The 18,940-nt window shown below is 43.3% G+C and overlaps 1 protein-coding gene across 1 annotated transcript; it reads left to right on the plus strand.

The window, feature by feature from the left end:
• Positions 1 to 12,874: 12,874 nt before the first annotated feature.
• P174DRAFT_508231 (uncharacterized protein) lies at positions 12,875 to 13,897 on the plus strand (the record flags this gene model as incomplete). Its single annotated transcript, XM_024831437.1, has 2 exons — positions 12,875 to 13,292; positions 13,362 to 13,897. 2 exons carry the CDS (start codon positions 12,875 to 12,877, stop codon positions 13,895 to 13,897), a joined length of 954 nt encoding a protein of 317 aa, XP_024676993.1.
• Positions 13,898 to 18,940: the final 5,043 nt, after the last annotated feature.

Below are 18,940 nucleotides of genomic sequence, written 5' to 3' on the forward strand. Positions count from 1 at the left end.
TAGCAATCGGTAAAGCGATGGATGCTTGTCTGTTCCCCAGGGGCTACTCCCCAGGGGATGAACCATCCAGCCCTCGATGGGCTTGCGCGCCCCCTGATTAGTCCATTGCACTGCCCAGGCCCGGCTCCTCCCCTCATATTCACCGCGCGTGCTCCCGGGTGCATGCGTGCGTGGGGATACAGCCCCCTAATATGATGCTGCCCATATTTCCTACCTCAGCACTCTAGATCCACGCCTTTGCCCTGATATGATCACTGATTACTTTACTGTGTGAATGGCTTCCTAGCCTGTGTTTTAGATCATGTTCCTAGCTCATGTTTCTAGGTTGCATTTCCATGGCGTGTTTCTAGGTCATGTTTTTAGGTTGTGTTTCCAGGTCGCATTTCCAGGTCGCGTTTCTAGTTCATGTTTCCAGCCATGTTCCCAAGGTCCCCTATCTAGGTTATATTTCTATATTATCTTTCTATGTTACATACCTAATATATCCTACCTAGTAGTGACCTAGTTTCTCCTCTTACTATATATATCTTCTTCTTTTAAATGGACCTATTTCTCTACAATCCTACCTACCAGGTCTAGATCTACACTGCACCTCACTGCCAGTATGCTATCTCACCCCAGACCCTACTAGGCCACCTCCGCACCCACCACCAGTCCCATCCCTCTGTGGCCACACCTACTCTCTGTCAAGCAGTGCTAACCCAGATGCTCCAGCAGCCATAGGTAGACCCAAGCCAGGGGCCCTGCCCCCAGCCCTCCATAGGGGACCCTCCTATGCCAGGCCTGCTAGTATACTAAGGGCGTGGGTGCCCCCACTGCCCCTACATCTACCAGGCTGTGGCTGGGCTTCAGGACCACCATGCCCAGAAACATAAGGACCAGGATGGATACTAGGGCTAGGGTAAACTTTCAGCTACTTAGGCCCAGATGTGGGCCCAGGCCCACCTAGTAGATTGTATGGTTAGCTGCCAGTGGTTCTACCGTGCTGGGCTAGGGAGCTATTTCTTTAAGGTGACCTGTGCTGCCTAGCCAACCCAGTAGGCCCTGCCAGCTACCCCCCAGACCCCTGCTGAGCGCATCCGCGCCTATATAGACCAGGCCCTATGGGAGGGGGAGGCTGCTACTAAGCTAGCTAATAGCCAGGTCCCTAGCCTAGTTACCCACCCAACAGAGGTCTCTCCCTGGCTAGAGCTAACCTACTAGCTAGAGTACCTACAAGGCCAGGACCTGACTGAAGTAGCCCTACTTAGGTGCCTACTAGACCTAGTGTAGGAGCCCCTACTAGCCCTATTTAGTGCTAGTATTGAGCAGCTGCTCTAGCAGGCCTACCAGACCATCCAGAGCAGCTAGATTAATAAATTTAACTAGATCCAGATTAATACCTTCTTTCACAAGCCTGGGATTTAGAACTAGCCTATCCAGATCCACCTATAGCCAAAGACCTATCACCAGTACTGCTAGGTCTGGCAGCAGCTGGTCTGCTTCACCTACTGTAGCACCCAGCCTGACCAGCCCATCCAGCTGCACCACTAGCTAAATACTGCCCAGCTCGCCGCGCTGGACTAGATGGAGGAGTATAGCCAGCAGCTCCTAACCCTGCGTGCTAAGGGGCCCAAGACCCAACTAGTATTAGAGGCATCACTAATACTGCAGGAACCAGGGGTATTAGGGGCACCATAGCTAGCACCCCTAGCACCCCAGGCATCAGCTGAACCCCTAGGACCCCTAGTGCTACCAGCACCTACACTACTCTCCCCCTAGAGGTAAAGGCACAGAACTAGCTAGACCAGGCCTGTCTTACCCTCTCCATCGCCCTCCTGGACCATACCCTGAAGGGGGATCTCTTTAAAAGCACCCTAGTTACCTTCCTAGTAGTGCTAGGGGTGGATGCTGTGCGCTAGACCTTCTAGGAGCCCTACAGCTATACTAGCTACCTCTCTAGACTAGTCAAGATAGCCTAGATGCTAGTAGCCCTGCAGGCAGTCCACCTGACCAAGGCTAGTGCAGTCAGCCACCCTGCAGATGCCCTAGATAAGATGCGTGAGCACTTCCTACTATATAGGGTGCATGCCCCTTTGGCTGGATCACATAGCTGTGCACCTATAGGAAGAAGATCCAGAATAGCATCACCAGCCTAGGCTATATCTACTAGAGTGATGATGAGCAGACCCTTAGCTATAAAGACCTGCACCTTAGCATGTGAGGGCTACACTAGTTCATTGCCAGCCAGGTGCAACTAGCCTAGGCAGACCTGGCACGGCTCTTCCTCCTCCATGAGGAGGAGGTAAGGGAGGAGATAGTGCCCTAGCTAGCCCTATATAAGCTATAGGATGACCCCATGAAGAACCAGTGGGGCTGGAACTTCCTGCAGGACTAGTATACCTAGGCTGCCCTGCCTACCACTGGGGAACAGTGGCTGCTGGATCATATTCTAGGGACTAACTAGCTCTGGGAGGAGTTCTTGCAGCTACACCAGAATGGCTAGTAGGACTAGGTGCTCTAGTAGGCAGGGGCTTGTCATACCCTGGGATCTGTCTCTGCTGTTCTCTGCTAGTCAACTACTTTGGGAACGGGGTGGTATAGTCCCTGGACTATACCTGATACCTGCCTAAGGCCTACTGACCGGGTAGCATAACAATGCAATAATACAATGATCCAAGTAGGATCAAGGACAACTAAAGGTAACACAAGGATAATAATAGTAGAGATAGAAGCAAGGCCTATTAAGTATGTATACTTAATAGTAAAAGAGTAACTAATGAATTAGACTAGTGAACTTGTACTTAAGTGAATAATTTATATTAAACATAAGGAACTAAACTAAGAGTGCTAGATACAGTAATAATAAATATCCTTATATATCTATAGTTCCTCCAGGTGATAGTGGTGATATGTGGTATGGTGATAGAATGGTAGATGATTATAATATCCTTCTATTATTAATTCTATATACCCATCTACCATGTCACATGATAATGGTTTGTTAGGAAATAAGTTTAGTCATGCCCTACTGAATTGTTTTTCTGCAGAAACCTATCTAGATTAAGTGTTTCTCCAGATCGTGTCCTGATCACTCTAGGATTAACTAGTGATTATTAATTCTTAGGTTTCTGCCTGTCACATCCGCCCTGTACTAGTATGGCTATGTTAGTGCTGTAACATCACCTCCCCCTCTCTTAGTGTTTTGTCCTTAAAACTTGATTTAAAAGGCAGCGCTTTCCTAGATAGGTGTGTTTTTTATTTCTAAACCATGTTTGCTCATCATGCTGAAGTATCATGCTAATACTATCCTTAAAGGTGTTCCTAAACTTCCCTGTAACTGTGACTAAGTTACTAGTTATATTTATTAGGAAGAATACATTATTAAAAATAGTTTCATGACTTCTTTTCCTTATGATTGCTGCATATTGTTAGGTAAGGTTTGCATGATGGATTGAACTTATTATTATTTAAAATATACATTATGTACCCATTAGGGTCAGTTATGTAAGAAAGATTTCTATACTAAAAAGGAGTAGGACATTTTGAAGAGAGCTAAAAAGAAGATTGCTTCTAAGCTATCTATAACTAATAATAAGTTGGAGCTTCTCTACTCTAAGCTTTAATAGTTATAAGAGCATTTAGAAAAGATCTAAAAGGAGTTAATAGAGAAATAATAGAAGGTTACTAAGTCTTTAGCTTATTATTCATGACTTTGAAAATAATAAAAGTTTCTTAAAGAATGTGGTTTCAAAATATTAGAATATAATACTAAACTGCTGCAGATCTTAGATAAGAAGAAGTTATCTAATTAGCCTAATCCTACTGCTGAGGTCTAACAGCTGGCTATGACTTCTGATAATCCTAATTTTAGTTAGATGATGATAGAGATTGATTAGATGCCCCCTTCCTTCTAGGAGAACTTTGATTTCCCTTTAAATAGTACTATTAAATGAGTTGGTGGCAGCCTGTTAGGTTCTTAATAGGCTCCTATGTATTTTCTAAGGTATTATAGCCTTTCTATTTCATAAGGTAGTGTGGCTTTCCACTAACTTATTTATAGTTTAGGATTTATTTAACTTCATACTCTTGTTCTGTATTATTATTAATTTCCATATTTTTAGTGATTTTTGTGTTTTCTAGCACTGGTTCTAATAATGAGACATGAAATACTAGATAAATTTTTAACATGCTTTTTAGTAGTCATAGTTAATAGTTAACTAGTCCTAATTTTTTGTTAATAATAAATAGTCTAATTTTCTGATGATCCAGCTTCTAACTTAGTCTTTTAGTTTTAATATTTCTATATAGCAGGTAGAGTTGCATAACCGAACCGCAAAAATTGAACCCGAACCTTACTGAACTTGCAGTGGTTTGGGTTTGGTTCCTAGCCTAGGGAATTGCACCGGTTTCGGTTTCCATAGGGTGGAACCGCTTTGAGTTTGGTTAAAACCGCCGGTTATGGTTTTTGCGGTTTTGTGAGTTAGGTTAACCAACCCGCAACCATTTTACCTAGAAATTACTGAATTCTAGATATTTCTAATTGATATTAATATCACTAGATAGCCTGAATCAAAGGCTATCTAGTGATATAAATATTATTTAAAAATACCTAGTGGTTGCTGAGATATAAGGGAATTTCATCTCTGTCATAGGTTGGTATGAAAGTAGTGGTAGTTTATATATATATGCGACCAACTGTTAACAATAACCATATTTAAAAATGATTTTTTAACCACCACCCATTCAAACCTATAGATATTGAGTTTATATTTTAGATCTAGATTAATATGATGATAATTACCATATATTTCATATAAAAATCATAATTTTATATAAGCATGCTCTATAGGGGCGTTAGAGGGGTCCCTGAAGGGGGGAATGGTAAGGGCTAAAACAGTTAAAATTAGCGGTTTAACTAACCTGAAACTGAACCGAATCTAACCATGGTTAGTTAGTATAGGCCTAGCTAGGCCTAGCTAGGCCTAGCAGTGGGTTTTGCAGTGAAAACCGCAACCGAATCGCATCGGGTCCGGGTTTGGTGTGAGTTCTAAATTTTGAACCCAAAACCACAGCAGTTTGGTGCCAACTAGGCTTGAACCCGCCCAAACCCGCACTAAATACAACTCTAATAGCAGGTAAACTTTCTCCCCCCTTCTTAGGTCTAGAGTACTCCTAGACTGGCTGACCTAATCCACAAATCCATATCCAACCCACCCAATCCGCACTTTAGGTTGGATGGGGGTCGACTCTGATCCAACCCATATCCATATGGGTGGATGGCATCCTACCTATATGGATATGGGTAACCCATTAGATGCACATAACTAGCAGAATAACAGATATTCATAATATTCTCTTAAAGAGAGGTCTTTCTACCTACTAAAAGTAGTATAGTCTAAATTCTTAGGTCTTTCCGCCTACCAAAACTCCAAAAGTAGTATAGTCTAAAATCATGTGTATAATATGGGTAGAATGGTTATCCACAACCCAATCCACATGGATATGAGGGTGGGTTAGATAGGTGGTAGATCAACCTAAAACCCATGCAGGTTGGATTGAACCCCCTGCGGATCTATCCAAACCCAACCCACAACCAGTCTAAGTACTCCTGTACTTCTTATTATAATAAATTACTATATAGAGGTTCATAAATTCAATGTCCCTTGAAAGTTAAGTCTTTAAATAATTAATGGTGTCTACTATTTCTGTGGCTTCTTCCATAGTAGGTACTTTATTCCGTGGTTCTCTAATTAATGTGGGGTTGTATCTATAGTTTATAAAGAAAGGTGTTTCCCCTGTTATTAAATGAATGGTGTTATTATAGGCATATTATACTATTAGTAGGTAAACTACCTACTACTAGCAGTGTTGTGCGTGGACTCCATGGTTCCTATACTAAATAGGGCTAACCACAGGGCCTAGTGACTGTAGTTTCCATATCCATTCCCCATCCAGTCCGGATTCCACAGTCCTGATCATCCTGCCTTGGCGGACTCCACGGCAATAGCCCATATCTTAGTCAATTCTTGATATTTTTGAATGGTTTAAAATGCTTTATGAATCTAATTAGCTAAATTATTATATTCTAATATCAAATCCTTGATTATTCACTAGCAAGGTGGTTAAACTAGGGGGTAGGTGCCAGGTCGAAATTTTTTGTTGGGGTGTGCCAAGATGATTATCTGCAGGAAGCCTATACCCTTTTAGGCCACCACCTAGCCTAGATTAGTGCCTGAGGCATCTATTAACCTAGAAGGGCCTTAGAATTCAGGCAGAAATTATGAGAAAAATAATTAGTAGTATTTATTAAAAGCCTAGTACTAGGTGACTAATAATAAATATTTTTAGTAAATAGTAGGGACTTTTAGCTAACATAATCAGTAAGTGAGTGGATCACGCAACCAAGCAGATCACCAAACCATAGAATTTGGCCGCGGCCGAAATTAGAGGCTATTTTGAACCCCTAAAACATGATTATATTACTAAATCTAGTTATTCTTGCGCTGCGGACATTGTAATCACTTATAGCCTAGAATATAGCAGTCACTACAGCATGGGGGTGCCTGTTGAGGGCATTGTTCTGCATCTACTGCCTGCTCTAAAGCAATAGATGGGATAGCTTCAGCAGCCTAATTCCTGCGCTGAATGAACTCCTGCCCTTCCTAGATAGAGAATCCCTCTGCGGCTTCTATCTACCTCCTAGATCACTTCTAATTTTAGACCTGCTTCTCATGTGCAGCACATAGATCATGATTTTCCTTTGTAAGAAGGATAGCATTATTCATTACCATCTCACACCCCTTAATAAGCTGATCTAGTGTAGCCTTAGTAGGGGTAGGAGGGCTGTATGTATGCTCCCTAAGTAGCTTCTTAAGCGTACTTTCCTGCTTCTTTAACTGCTTAAGATTATAAGGGGGTTTTGGGGCGGAATCTGTTAATTAGCTGCCTGGTGGTGTAGGGGTTCTAAGCTGGATATTAAGCTGACTAAGCACTCAATCTGGATTTAGTAGTATTAATCCAGTTACTAAGAAGCCACTTTTGATATTATCTGATGAAAAGATTGCTGTACGGGCCTGCGGATAGGTCTTAAGGAAGTTAAGCTTGTTAATATGGTTGAAACCAACTTGCATCTTCTCCTTAATTAAGCGACCATACGCGCGCTTTAGAGGAGAGAAACAGCCAACATCTAGAGGCTGAAGAAGATGTGATGAATATACAGGCATACAGAGTGGAATAATATTATTCTCACTGCAGATATAATCAAATTGAGGTGTTAGATGGCTTCCATGGCCATTAAGAATTAAGAGTTGATATCTACCAGCCATTTAACTAGTAGTAGTAGGAATAAAGACTTTTTAAAGCCACTGTAATCCAATCTGATTAGTTATCTATCTATTCTTACTAACCTTAATCCGCCAGTCTGCTGGTAAGGCTTAATCTTAATACTAGCCCTTAATATAGACCTTTCCTTTAAAGATAATGCATGGCGGAAGCACCCATCTAGTAAAGTTAATACACTCTATAGATGTAACCCATTTGTGGTTCCCTAGCTAGATAAGAAATAGCTGACCAAGCATCTCAGCTCTTGTAACTACCTTAGCAGTAGCTACTAAGCCCATTACAAAGCTAGTTTCATTAAAGTTATAGATATCTTCAGATGCAATCCCATACTGCATTATTGTGATCTGGACATAATTAAACCATTCCTAGATGATCTTTAGGTCTTCACATTTAGCACGCTGGTGATTATAGCACCTAGAGAAACAGGTTTTAATCTCATCATGCCAACTAATGAAGTTATATACCCATTTCTCTCTAATAGTCTGGGTAGGAGTTGAACCATGCTGCGCAAGCAGGATATTTGCTATTTCTTACACATGGGATGGTTGGGGAGCTGCTCCACATTAATCTATAGATAGAATCCATCTAATAAGTGATTCCTCTTCATTCTGAGTTATTTTATGGCCATTTGCGCGTAATTCATCTCGAAAAGTATGCCCCTTTAGGCGCCGCTGGAGGGTAGTATAAGGCACATTATAGACACGCGCAGCTTTATAAATATTAAGGATTTCCTTCTTTTTCAAAGCTGATACTACAAGTAGGATCCTTCCCTCCTGCTCAACTAAATTTTTCAAGTTTATACGCGCTTTTGGTGGCATGGTGGCTGGCTGAATACTGCAGCTTTTAAAATGGAAGTTAAAACGCGTTTAGTGATCTACTTAGTTGTGTGATCCGCTCACTTACTAATTATGTTAATATAATCAGACACCAAGCAAGCCATAACACTAAGCAAGCCACCGCCTCACCCCCTGAATCTTACAACACACCAAATTATAATCAAGTTCAATTCTTCATCAAATATGGCCTTAAAACAAGCAGATTTAACTAATAAATTAGAAGATCGCATATCCCTTGTAATTAAAGCATTTAAAAATAGCTAGTTTAAGAGCATACAAGCTGCAGCTGCTATATATAATGTCCCACACTCTACCCTTACCCATCAAATTAGTGGTCGCAAAGCACGGGCTAATATACCAGCAAACTACCTGAAGCTTAGCAGGCTAGAAGAATCATCACTAAAGAAGTAGATTCTAGATATGGATGAGCGTGGCCTACCACCAACACATGCTATAGTGCGCAAAATGGCGAATCTGCTACTGCAGGAGCGAGAGGGGGAACCAGTCAGTAAGAGATGGATTACTAGATTCATCAAATGGCATGATAATATTATATCAAAATATACACACAAATATGACTACCAGCGCGCCAAATGTGAGGATCCAGAGGTTATCAGTCAGTGGTTCAGTCTGGTTCAGAATACCATAGTAAAATATGGTATAACTGAGCAGGATATCTATAATTTTGATGAAACTGGCTTCTAGATGGGTGTGGCCTATACAGCAAAGGTTATTACTGCATCCCATCATCGAACAAGCCACGTATGAGCTATACAACCAGGAAATCACGAATAGGTTACTGTTATTAAATGCATTAACACCTCTGGATGATGTCTCCCGCCCATGATCATCTTCTCCAGCAAGGTCCATCAATCTCAATGGTATTAAGATATCAACCCTGATTGGCTGGTTGGCCTCAGCAATAATAGATGGACGAATAATGAGCTTGGTATATTCTGGTTGGAAAAGGTCTTTCAAAAGCATACTGTAGCACGTACTCAAGGGAGATATTAGCTTTTAATTCTTAATGGCCATGCTAGCCATGAATCTGCAGAGTTTAATCTTTTCTGCAAGGACCATCAAATCATCCCTCTTTATATGCCCTCTCATTCATCTGATAAACTGCAACCTCTTAATATTGGCTGCTTTGCACCCCTAAAGGAAGCATATGAAGCAGAGGTGATGAGAAGCATCCAACATGGCATACATCATATTGATAAGGAAAACTTTCTTGATCTTTATAAAGAGTCACGAAAGGCCTTATCATCTAAGAATATCTGCAGTGGGTTTGAAGCTTCTGGTTTAGTGCCTTTAAATCCACAAAGGGTACTGGATAAGCTTACTATCAAGAATATTACCCCTCCAACTACTGCACATGGACCTGGATCTACAGAGGGTGAATGGATAACAAAGACCCCTTATACTGCTGCAGAGGTGCAAAAGCAGATGCAGCATATAAAGCAACTTATCTAATGCAACTCTAAAAGCCCTCCAAATGAGGCACTTCATCAGCTAGCAAAAGCAGCTGAATCTACCATGCATGAAGTCATTCTATTACAACACCAGATGGCGGAGCTTCGCGCAGTAAATGAAAAGCAAAAGCAAAAGCACATGGCCCCTAGATCTTATATTGCTACTGGAGGGGTTCTGACAGGGGCTGAAGGCCAGCAGCGTGCTCAAGAAGCTATACAGATGATGGTAGGGGAACCAGTTCCTAAAAAGCATGCACCACCACAATGCAGTAACTGCCATCAAATTAGGCATATTAGAACTAGCTGCCGTAGTAGATAATTTGATACTTTTATATATAAAGATGGTTTTATTTTAATTGCGTAGTAGTAATATCTCATGGTTTTCGATCGCGGCCAAAATCATATTTAGGTGGCTCGCTCGGTGTCATGGCTCGCTCAGTGTCCGATTACATTATAGAATGATAATAGTCTGATTATATAAGCATGATTCCTAATTTTTTAGAAATCCTTAAAAGACACTTTGAAATTTATTACCTGCTGACTAATTATAATTATTTTTAGTTAATAGGCCAAATTTTAACTAGAAGAATGATATATAGTATGCTTAGTAATACTAAGCCTAGAATTTTTAAAAATTCATAGAAGTTAATGTTTTGTGGATTTCATTTAGAGAGTAGGTCTAGACTTAGTAGTATAGTAGGGAGAGGCCTATAAGCAGGCTACCTAGACTAGTTAATTTAGCTACAATAGGTCCCTGCGTGGGCTATCTCAACTAGGTGATTTGGCTGCGATAGGTCCCTGCGTGGGCTATCTTAACTAGGTAATTCGGCTTCGATAGGTCCCTGCGTGGGCTATCTAGACTAGTTGATTCGGCTTTGATAGGTCCCTGCGTGGGGTATCTCAACTAGATGATTCAGCTTCGATAGGTCCCTGCGTGGGTATCTCAACTAGGTGATTCAGCTTCAATAGGTCCCTGCGTGGGCTATCTAGACTAGTTGTTTTGGTATGGCTTAACCTAGTGATTCAGCTGCAATAGGTCCCTGCGTGGGCTATCTAGACTAGGTGATCCAGCTTCGATAGGTCCCTGCGTGGGCTATCTCAACTAGATGATTCGGCTTCGATAGGTCCCTGCGTGGGCTATCTAGACTAGGTGATTTGGTATGGCTCAGCCTAGTGATTCGGCTTCGATAGGTCCCTGTGTGGGGTATCTAGACTAGATGATTCGGCTTCGATAGTTCCCTGCGTGGGCTATCTAGACTAGTCGATTCGGTATTGCTCAGCCTAGTGATTCGGCCTCGATAGATCCCTGCATGGGGTATCTCAACTAGGTGATTTGGCTTCGATAGGTCCCTGCGTGGGCTATCTAGACTAGGTGATCCAGCTTCGATAGGTCCCTGCGTGGGCTATCTCAACTAGATGATTTGGCTTCGATAGGTCCCTGCGTGGGGTATCTCAACTAGATGATTCGGCTTCGATAGGTCCCTGCGTGGGCTATCTAGACTAGTTGATTTAGTATTGCTCAGCCTAGTGATTCAGCTGCAATAGGTCCCTGCGTGGGCTCTCTCAACTAGGAGATTCAGCTTTGGTAGATCTCTGCATGGGCTATCTAGACTAGGTGATTCAGTATGGCTCAGCCTAGTAATTTGGCTTCAATAGGTCACTGTGTTAGCTATCTTAACTAGGTGATTCAGCTTTAACAGGTCTAAAATATAGATATAGTAGGGTCATTCAGATGTAGGTAAAGCTTTAGTTAGTAACTATATATATAGTAGAGTCATCTAGATCTAGGGAGACATTTAATTTATAAATATATATAATGAAGGGAAATCAATATATTTAACTTATACTAGCCTTATGATTCTATAATTATCTAGATCTATCTAGGCCTATCTATTATATCTAGTAGAATAAGATATACTAAATCTATAAAATAATAGGGCCCCTTTATAGTAGGGGGAGGATAAGGGTGGCTTTTAGAGCTAGGGAATAAGGGATTAGGCATATAAGTATATAATATACTCTATAGGAGTAGATAGATTAGTTAATTAAAGATAGGATATATATAACTACTAATAAGAATAGAGAAGATAGTAATTTAAAAGATAATAATAAGAATTACTTTATATATATATATTTATATGTAAGTATATAAGAAGGATAATTTGTATAGATTAGTTTAGTAGTTTAGATTTTAATATATATAAAGGGTTTATAATTAAATATTACCTTAGAAGAGATAGATCTAATAAGTATAAATTAAAGTAGTAATAATAAGTATATAAGAACCTATACTAGGCTATAAGGCTTCCTAATTAAGATAAAAGGCCTACTATAATTAACCTCTATAGTTAATTATGCCTAGCTCCTATATATATATATCTTTAAGTCTTATTATAACCTCTAATAGTTATCTCTCCCTTGCTTAGAGTAGTTATCTCTCCCTTGCTTAGAGTAGTTATCTCTCCCTTGCTTAGAGTATATCCTAGGGCCTTAGCCTTATTACTAGGTTCTAAGGGTAGCTAGTAACACAGGCCCTTTAGCCTTAGGCTATTATATACTTAAACTTAATATATATATATAGGCCCCTAAGCTTATTATAATAGGGAGTCAGCCCTAAGGGGTGGTTATTAGTAAGGGTTAATCTATTAAGTAATCTAATAATCTAAATCTTAGTTAAGTCCCCTCTTAGGATTAAACCTCTAATACTACCTTACTAATAGAGGTTAATTATACTTATAAGAACCTGTTCCCCAGGGGCTGAACGACCCTACGTACGATCCCGTTCTCCGCCTGCTGATTGGTCGGTCGTCGGTCGGCCCCTCGCCCATCCGTATCGACGGTGCGTGCTCCCGTCCCCCCGCTGGGTGCGTGCCCATATGATCATATCCATTACCCTTTGCCGCTGGCTTCCTTCGCCCCCCCCCCCCTCCTCCTAGGCCACCTATAACTCCTCCCTATTTAGGGGCACGCCCTCTGGTTCCTCTCCTCTCTATATCAGCACATGAGATCAAGATCAATCACAACCCCATTTTAGTCACCAAAGGATCCTGATCCTGGACATATAATTTCTTTTTCTTTCCACCTTAGGTAATAATAAGGCGCGCGTCGCGTTTTTGTTTTGAATTAAATTTACCTAATGTCGCGCCTCATCACAGCGATGGATGGAATACTATTATTTATAAACCTCCTAATCTACTACTTCCAGATCTGCCTCTCAGCCTGGTATTAATAGTTATCTCTAACATGGACCTGTTTCTCTATAACCCTACCTACCAGGTCTGGATCTGCACCGGCCCCTGCTGCCAGTACGCGGTCTCACCCCTGACCTTACTGGGCCACCTCTGCACCCGCCACCGGTCCCATCCCACCGTGGCCACGCCTGCCCTCCGTCAGGCGGTGCTGACCCAGATGCTCCAGCGGCCATGGGCGGACGCGAGCCAGGGGCCCTGCCCCCAGCCCTCCGCGGGGACCCCCCGTGCCAGGTCTGCCGGTGTACCAGGGCCACAGCTGCCCGCATTGCCCCTATATCTGCCGGTCCCCGGCCCTGCTTCACAAACACCGCGCCCAGAAACATCGGGAGCAGGAGGGGCACCGGGGCCAGGGCCGGCTCTCAGCGGCCCAGGCCCAGGCCTGCACCCGCGCCCGCCTGGCCAATCGCGTGGTGAGCTGCCAGCGATTCTTTACCAGCCGGGCAGGAAGCCATTTCTTTGAGGTCACCTGTGCTGCCCAGCCAGGCCCACTAGCCCCGTCGGCCACCCCCAGACCCCTGCGGAGCGGATCCGCGCCTATGTCAACCAGGCCCTGCAGGAGAGGGAGGCCGCGGCTGAGCTGGCTAACAGCCAGGTCCCCAGCCTTGGCGCCCACCCGACCGAGGTCTCTCCCTGGCTGGAGCTGACCCGCTGGCCGGAGTACCTACGGGGGCAGGACCTGACGGCAGTAGCCCTGCTTGGTAGCCTACCTGATCCGGCCCAGGAGCCCCTGCTGGCCCTGTTCAGCACCAGTATCGAGCGGCTGATCCAGCAGGCCTACCAGACCATCTGGAGCGGCCAGATCAACAAATTTGACCAGGTCCAGATCAATACCTTCTTCTGGGAGCCTGGGGTCTGGAACCGGCCCATCCAGATCCACCTCCGGCCGAAGACCTATCGCCAGTACTGCCAGGTCTGGCAGTGGCTGGTCTGCTTCGCCTACCGCAGCACCCAGCCGGACCAGCCCATCCAGCTGCGCCACCAGCTCAACACCGCCCAGCTGGCCGCGCTTGACTAGATGGAGGAGTATGGCCGGCAGTTCCTAGCCCTGCGCGCTGAGGGGCCAGAGACCCAACAGGTATTAGAGGCATCACAGATCCCGCAGGAATCAGGGGCATCAGGGGCGGCACCACTGCTAGCACCCCCAGCACCCCAGGGACCAGCCGAACCCCTAGGGCCCCTAGTGTGATCAGCACCCCCATCACTATCCCCCCCGGAGGAAAAGGCACAGAGCCGGCTGGACTAGGCCTGTCTGGCTCTCTCCATCGCCCTCCTAGACCATACCCTGAAGGGGGATCTCTTCAAAAGCACCCTGGTGGCCTTCCTAGCAGTGCTGGGGGTGGACCCCGCGCGCCAGACCTTCCGGGAGCCCTACAGCTATACAAGCTACCTCTCCGGACTGGTCAAGATGGCCCAGATGCTGGTGGCCCTGCAGGCGGTCCACCTGACCAAGGCCGGTGCGGTCAGCCACCCCGCAGATGCCCTGGATGAGATGCGCGAGCGCTTCCTGCTATATGGGGTGCGTGCCCCCTTTGGCTGGATCACACGGCTGCGCACCTACGGGAAGAAGATCCAGAACAGCACTACTAGTCTAGGCTATATCTACTGGAGTGATGATGAGCAGACCCTCAGCTATAAAGACCTGCAGCTTAGCATGCAGGGGCTACGCCAGTTTATTGCCGGCCAGGTGCAACTGGCCCAGGCAGACCTAGCACGGCTCTTCCTCCTCCATGAGGAGGAGGTGAGGGAGGAGATAGTGCCCCAGCTGGCCTTGCATGAGCTGCAGGATGACCCCACGAAGAACCAGCGGGGCTGGAACTTCCTGCAGGACCAGCGTACCCAGGCTGCCCTACCTACCACCGGGGAACGGTGGCTACTGGATCATGTTCTAGGGACTGACTAGCTCCGGGAGGAGTTCCTGCAGCTACACCAGAATAGCCAGTAGGACCAGGTGCTCTGGCAGGCAGGGGCTGTAGACCAGTACCTACAGCAGGTAAAAGGGTTCCTAGAGCGCCTGCTTCTGCTAGTCTATATAACTGGGGGCCAGCCAGCCCAGGCCATAGAGCTACTCAGCCTGCGCCATAGCAATACCCTCCATGGCCGCCACCGCAATATATTCATTGAGCATGGGCTTGTGAGCACAGTCACCACCTACCATAAGGGGTATTCTATTAATAACACCACCAAGATCATCCACCGGTATCTGCCTAAGGCTGTTAGTGAGTTGGTGGTCTACTACCTGTGGCTAATCCTGCCCTTCTGCCAGGCCCTGCAGAAGCTGGTCCATGGGCAGAAGGGCCCCTCCTCAGCCTTCCTATGGCCAGCGGGGGAGGGGAGCTAGGATAGTAGCTAGCTACACAAGGTCCTCCAGCGTGAGGCACAGACCCATCTCCAGACCAAGATGAATATTCTGTCCTACCGGCATGCAGCTATTGCCATCTCCCAGGTGCACCTGAAATGTGGGGGGTTTAAGCGGGACTATGGGGCAGATGATGCAGCCTTTAATGAGCAGGCCAGCCATGGGTCCTGGATTGCAGGCACAGTATATGCACGGGGGCTGCAGGAGGCCCCAGGCCATGTAGAGGCACGGCGGCGCCAGTACCGGGCCATTAGTCGTGAGTGGCATGGGTTTCTGGGGTTTGAGACCTATCTAGGGCCTCGCAAGCGGGCATGGCAGGGGGACCTTGATACTGGGCTGGCTAAACGGCTGTGTATTACAGTAGACATGGACTGAGACTAGCCTAGAGGCTTGATATTCAGCTTATATATTCAGTCTAATCCTAGGATTTGGGCGTGGTTTGAGTTCCTGCTAAGCAGCGTGGATCTGAAAAGCACTACCTATAATCACCACCATCGCTCCAGGTCAGGTCGCAGGCATTTTAAATTTAGCGAGCTCACTGGTATGCTAGTTCTGATTTATGCAGCCAAATTTCAGTATTAAAACTGATGATTTGCAGGTGTGGTGAGGTGGGTGGTTGATACGCAGAATTTTAATGTGGTTTGAGTTCCCGCCAAGCAGCATGGATCTGAAAAGCACTACCTTAAGTACAATCATTACACCAGATAGAGCTGTATACATTTCAAATTTTAATACTTTATTCATTGGCTAGTTTAGCATAATTTGACTAAATTTTAATATAGAATTTAATGATTTGCAGGTGTGGTGACATGTTTGATCCTAGGATTTAGGCGCGGTTTGAGTCCCTGCAGAGCAGTGTGGATCTAAAAAGCACTGCCCATAATTACTACCATAGCTCCAGGTAAGGTTGCAGGCATTTTAAGTTTAGCTAACTTACTGATATGCTAGTTCCAATTGATGCAGCCAAATTTCAGTATCAAAATTAATGATTTGCAGGTGTGGTAAGGATATTTAATCCTAGGATCTGGGCGTGGTTTAAGTCCCCGCAGAGCAGCATGGATCTGAAAAGCACTGCCTATAATCATTACCATCACTCCAGGTCAGGTCATAGGTATTTTAAGTTTAGCTAACTTACTGATATGCTAGTTCCAATTGATGCAGCTAAATTTCAGTATCAAAATTGATGATTTGCAGGCGTGGTGAGGATATTTGATCCTAGGATTTGGGCGTGGTTTGAGTCCCTGCTGAGCATTGTAGATCCGAAAAGCACGCCCATAATCACCACCATGGCTTAAGGTGAGGTCCCAGGCATTTTAAATTTAGCCAACTTACTCATATGTTAGTTCTGATTGATGCAATCAAATTTTGGTATGAAAATCAATGATTTACAGGCGTGGTGAGGGCGGCAAGTTGGATCAAGGATTTAATGTGGTTTGAGTTCCCGCTGAGCAGCATAGATCCAAAAAGCACGTAGCCTTATTTAGATGGCAGACCTTGCCCCTATATTTAGGATCATTATAGACCCCTATAGGTAGTATAGTATAAATATCAGCATCAATATCAGCATGCACAAAGGCATTTTTGACATCATATTGCATAATATGCCATCCTTTATTAATAGCTATTATAAGGATTAGGTGCCAGGTTTCAGTTCTGCAGGTAGTAGAAAAAGTTTCTAAGAAATCAATTCCTAGCCTTTGATAGAAACCCTGAATCACCCATCTGGCTTTATATCTAATAGTTTTTTCACTATTAGTTATATAGTTATTATTTATAATAGCAGTATTAGTTATAGGCTTTTCTTTAAAAACCCATCTACCCTTTAGGGCAGTTTTCCCCTTAGGAAGATCAACTATATCATAGGTATGTTGGCTTTCCAGCTCATGAACCTCCTCTAAGCATGCCCTTAGCCATTCCTTAGAATTAGGGCTATTCATAGCTTCTGGGAAGGTATTAGGCTCATTTATAGTAGTAGTAGTTAGAAGAAAGTCTGCTATTTCTTCCTTCTTATTTAAAGAATTTAGATAATTCTTTAATGTAGTGTCACTAATAGTGAATAGGGCCCTATCTTCTCCTACTACAGAGAAGTTTATATTTTTATGTTCTTTTCTCTGGGGAATTTGAACTTCAATCCTATGATTAGGAATAGTTGATACATCCCTTATTTTAGACCTAGTCATTGGTCTAGAATGATTAGGGCTAGCTACTCTGGACTCCCTAATAGAAATATTATTCTTATTAGGGGTAGCTGAGCTAGACTCCTTTATAAGGCTATCATTAGCCTTTATATCAATATAGTCATATTGATTTGAATCCTTAGATATTAAGGATTTCTGGATTGGCTGAGGCTCTAGGAATTGATTTTCTAGGATAGTAACATCCCTAGACCATATAGCCTTATTCTTTTTCAGATCCCATAGTTTATAGTGGTTATATTGGCTATAACCAATAATAATAGCTTTCTCCTTTCTGGGAGATAGCTTATCCTTAGGCATATTACTATGGTAGTATGCAATAGATCCCCAAGATCTAATATTCTGGATGTATGGCTTTTCCTTATGAAATATTTCATAAGGTGTTTTGAATCCTAAGGCATTATGGGGTGTTCTATTATATAGATAGGCACTAGCAACTAGTGCCTCACCCCATAGATATTTAGGAGCATTTGCCATTATTAGAAGGGATCTGACTTTACTAAGTAGAGTCAGGTTTATCCTTTCTATTAAGCCATTAGGCTCTTTAGTATAGATTGGGGTAGTATTATGAATAATACCATAGTTATTTAATGCCTTTTGGAAGCATTTATTAGTATATTCAGGCCCATTATCTGAAAAGAATTCTCTTATTCTTTTCTTATTATTATTATTCTCTGCCTTTTTTGCATAGTTTATAAAGGTCTGAAAGGCCTCATTTTTATGCCTTAGCAGGAATACCCATAGATACCTAGACTTCTTATCTAGGAAGGTTATATAGTACCTATATTTATCATAGGTGGGTGATAAGGGGCCTCCTATATCACTATGGATCCTTCCAAGGATATCATAATCCTTTTTATTCAGGGATTCTTTATTAATATATCTTTTATCCTTAGCAAGGATGCATGTAGGGCATTTATTACTTTTAAATTCTTCTAAGTCTTGCTTAGATATAGCTATCCCCATATTGCCAAGTAGCAATCCTAGGGGTACAGCATTTATATGCCCTAATCTCATATGCCATTTCCTAAATTCAGATAATTCTGAATTAGTTAGGCAGGCATTGACATGTTCCTTAGGATATAAGATGGTGAATAGGATATGGTAGAGGCTGTTTTTCTTATTTCCAGCTATAATAGTCTGGTTTTTAAGATATAGGGATACTTTATCTTTAGTAAAGATAGTAGTTATCCCTAGTGCCTCAGATATTCTATCCACACTTATAAGGTTAATCCCTAATTCAGGGATGTAATAGACATCCTTTAGTATATTTATATATCCTGAGGGATATTTAATAAGAATATCACCCTGATATTTAGCCCTTAGGCTTTTTGCTTTGCCCCATGAAATTATTTTATTTATTTCTTTACATTTAAAGAAATATTCCATTCTGTAAACAGTATTTATAGTAGCAGCACTATCAATGATAAAATCCACTTTTGATCCTTTCTGAGGAAATAAGTGTTCTGGTATGACTAGATGATCTAGTTTATAAGAGCTATTAGTG

This window comes from Aspergillus novofumigatus (genome assembly GCF_002847465.1).
Source record: "Aspergillus novofumigatus IBT 16806 chromosome Unknown P174scaffold_16, whole genome shotgun sequence".
NCBI classification, from domain to species: domain Eukaryota; kingdom Fungi; phylum Ascomycota; class Eurotiomycetes; order Eurotiales; family Aspergillaceae; genus Aspergillus; species Aspergillus novofumigatus.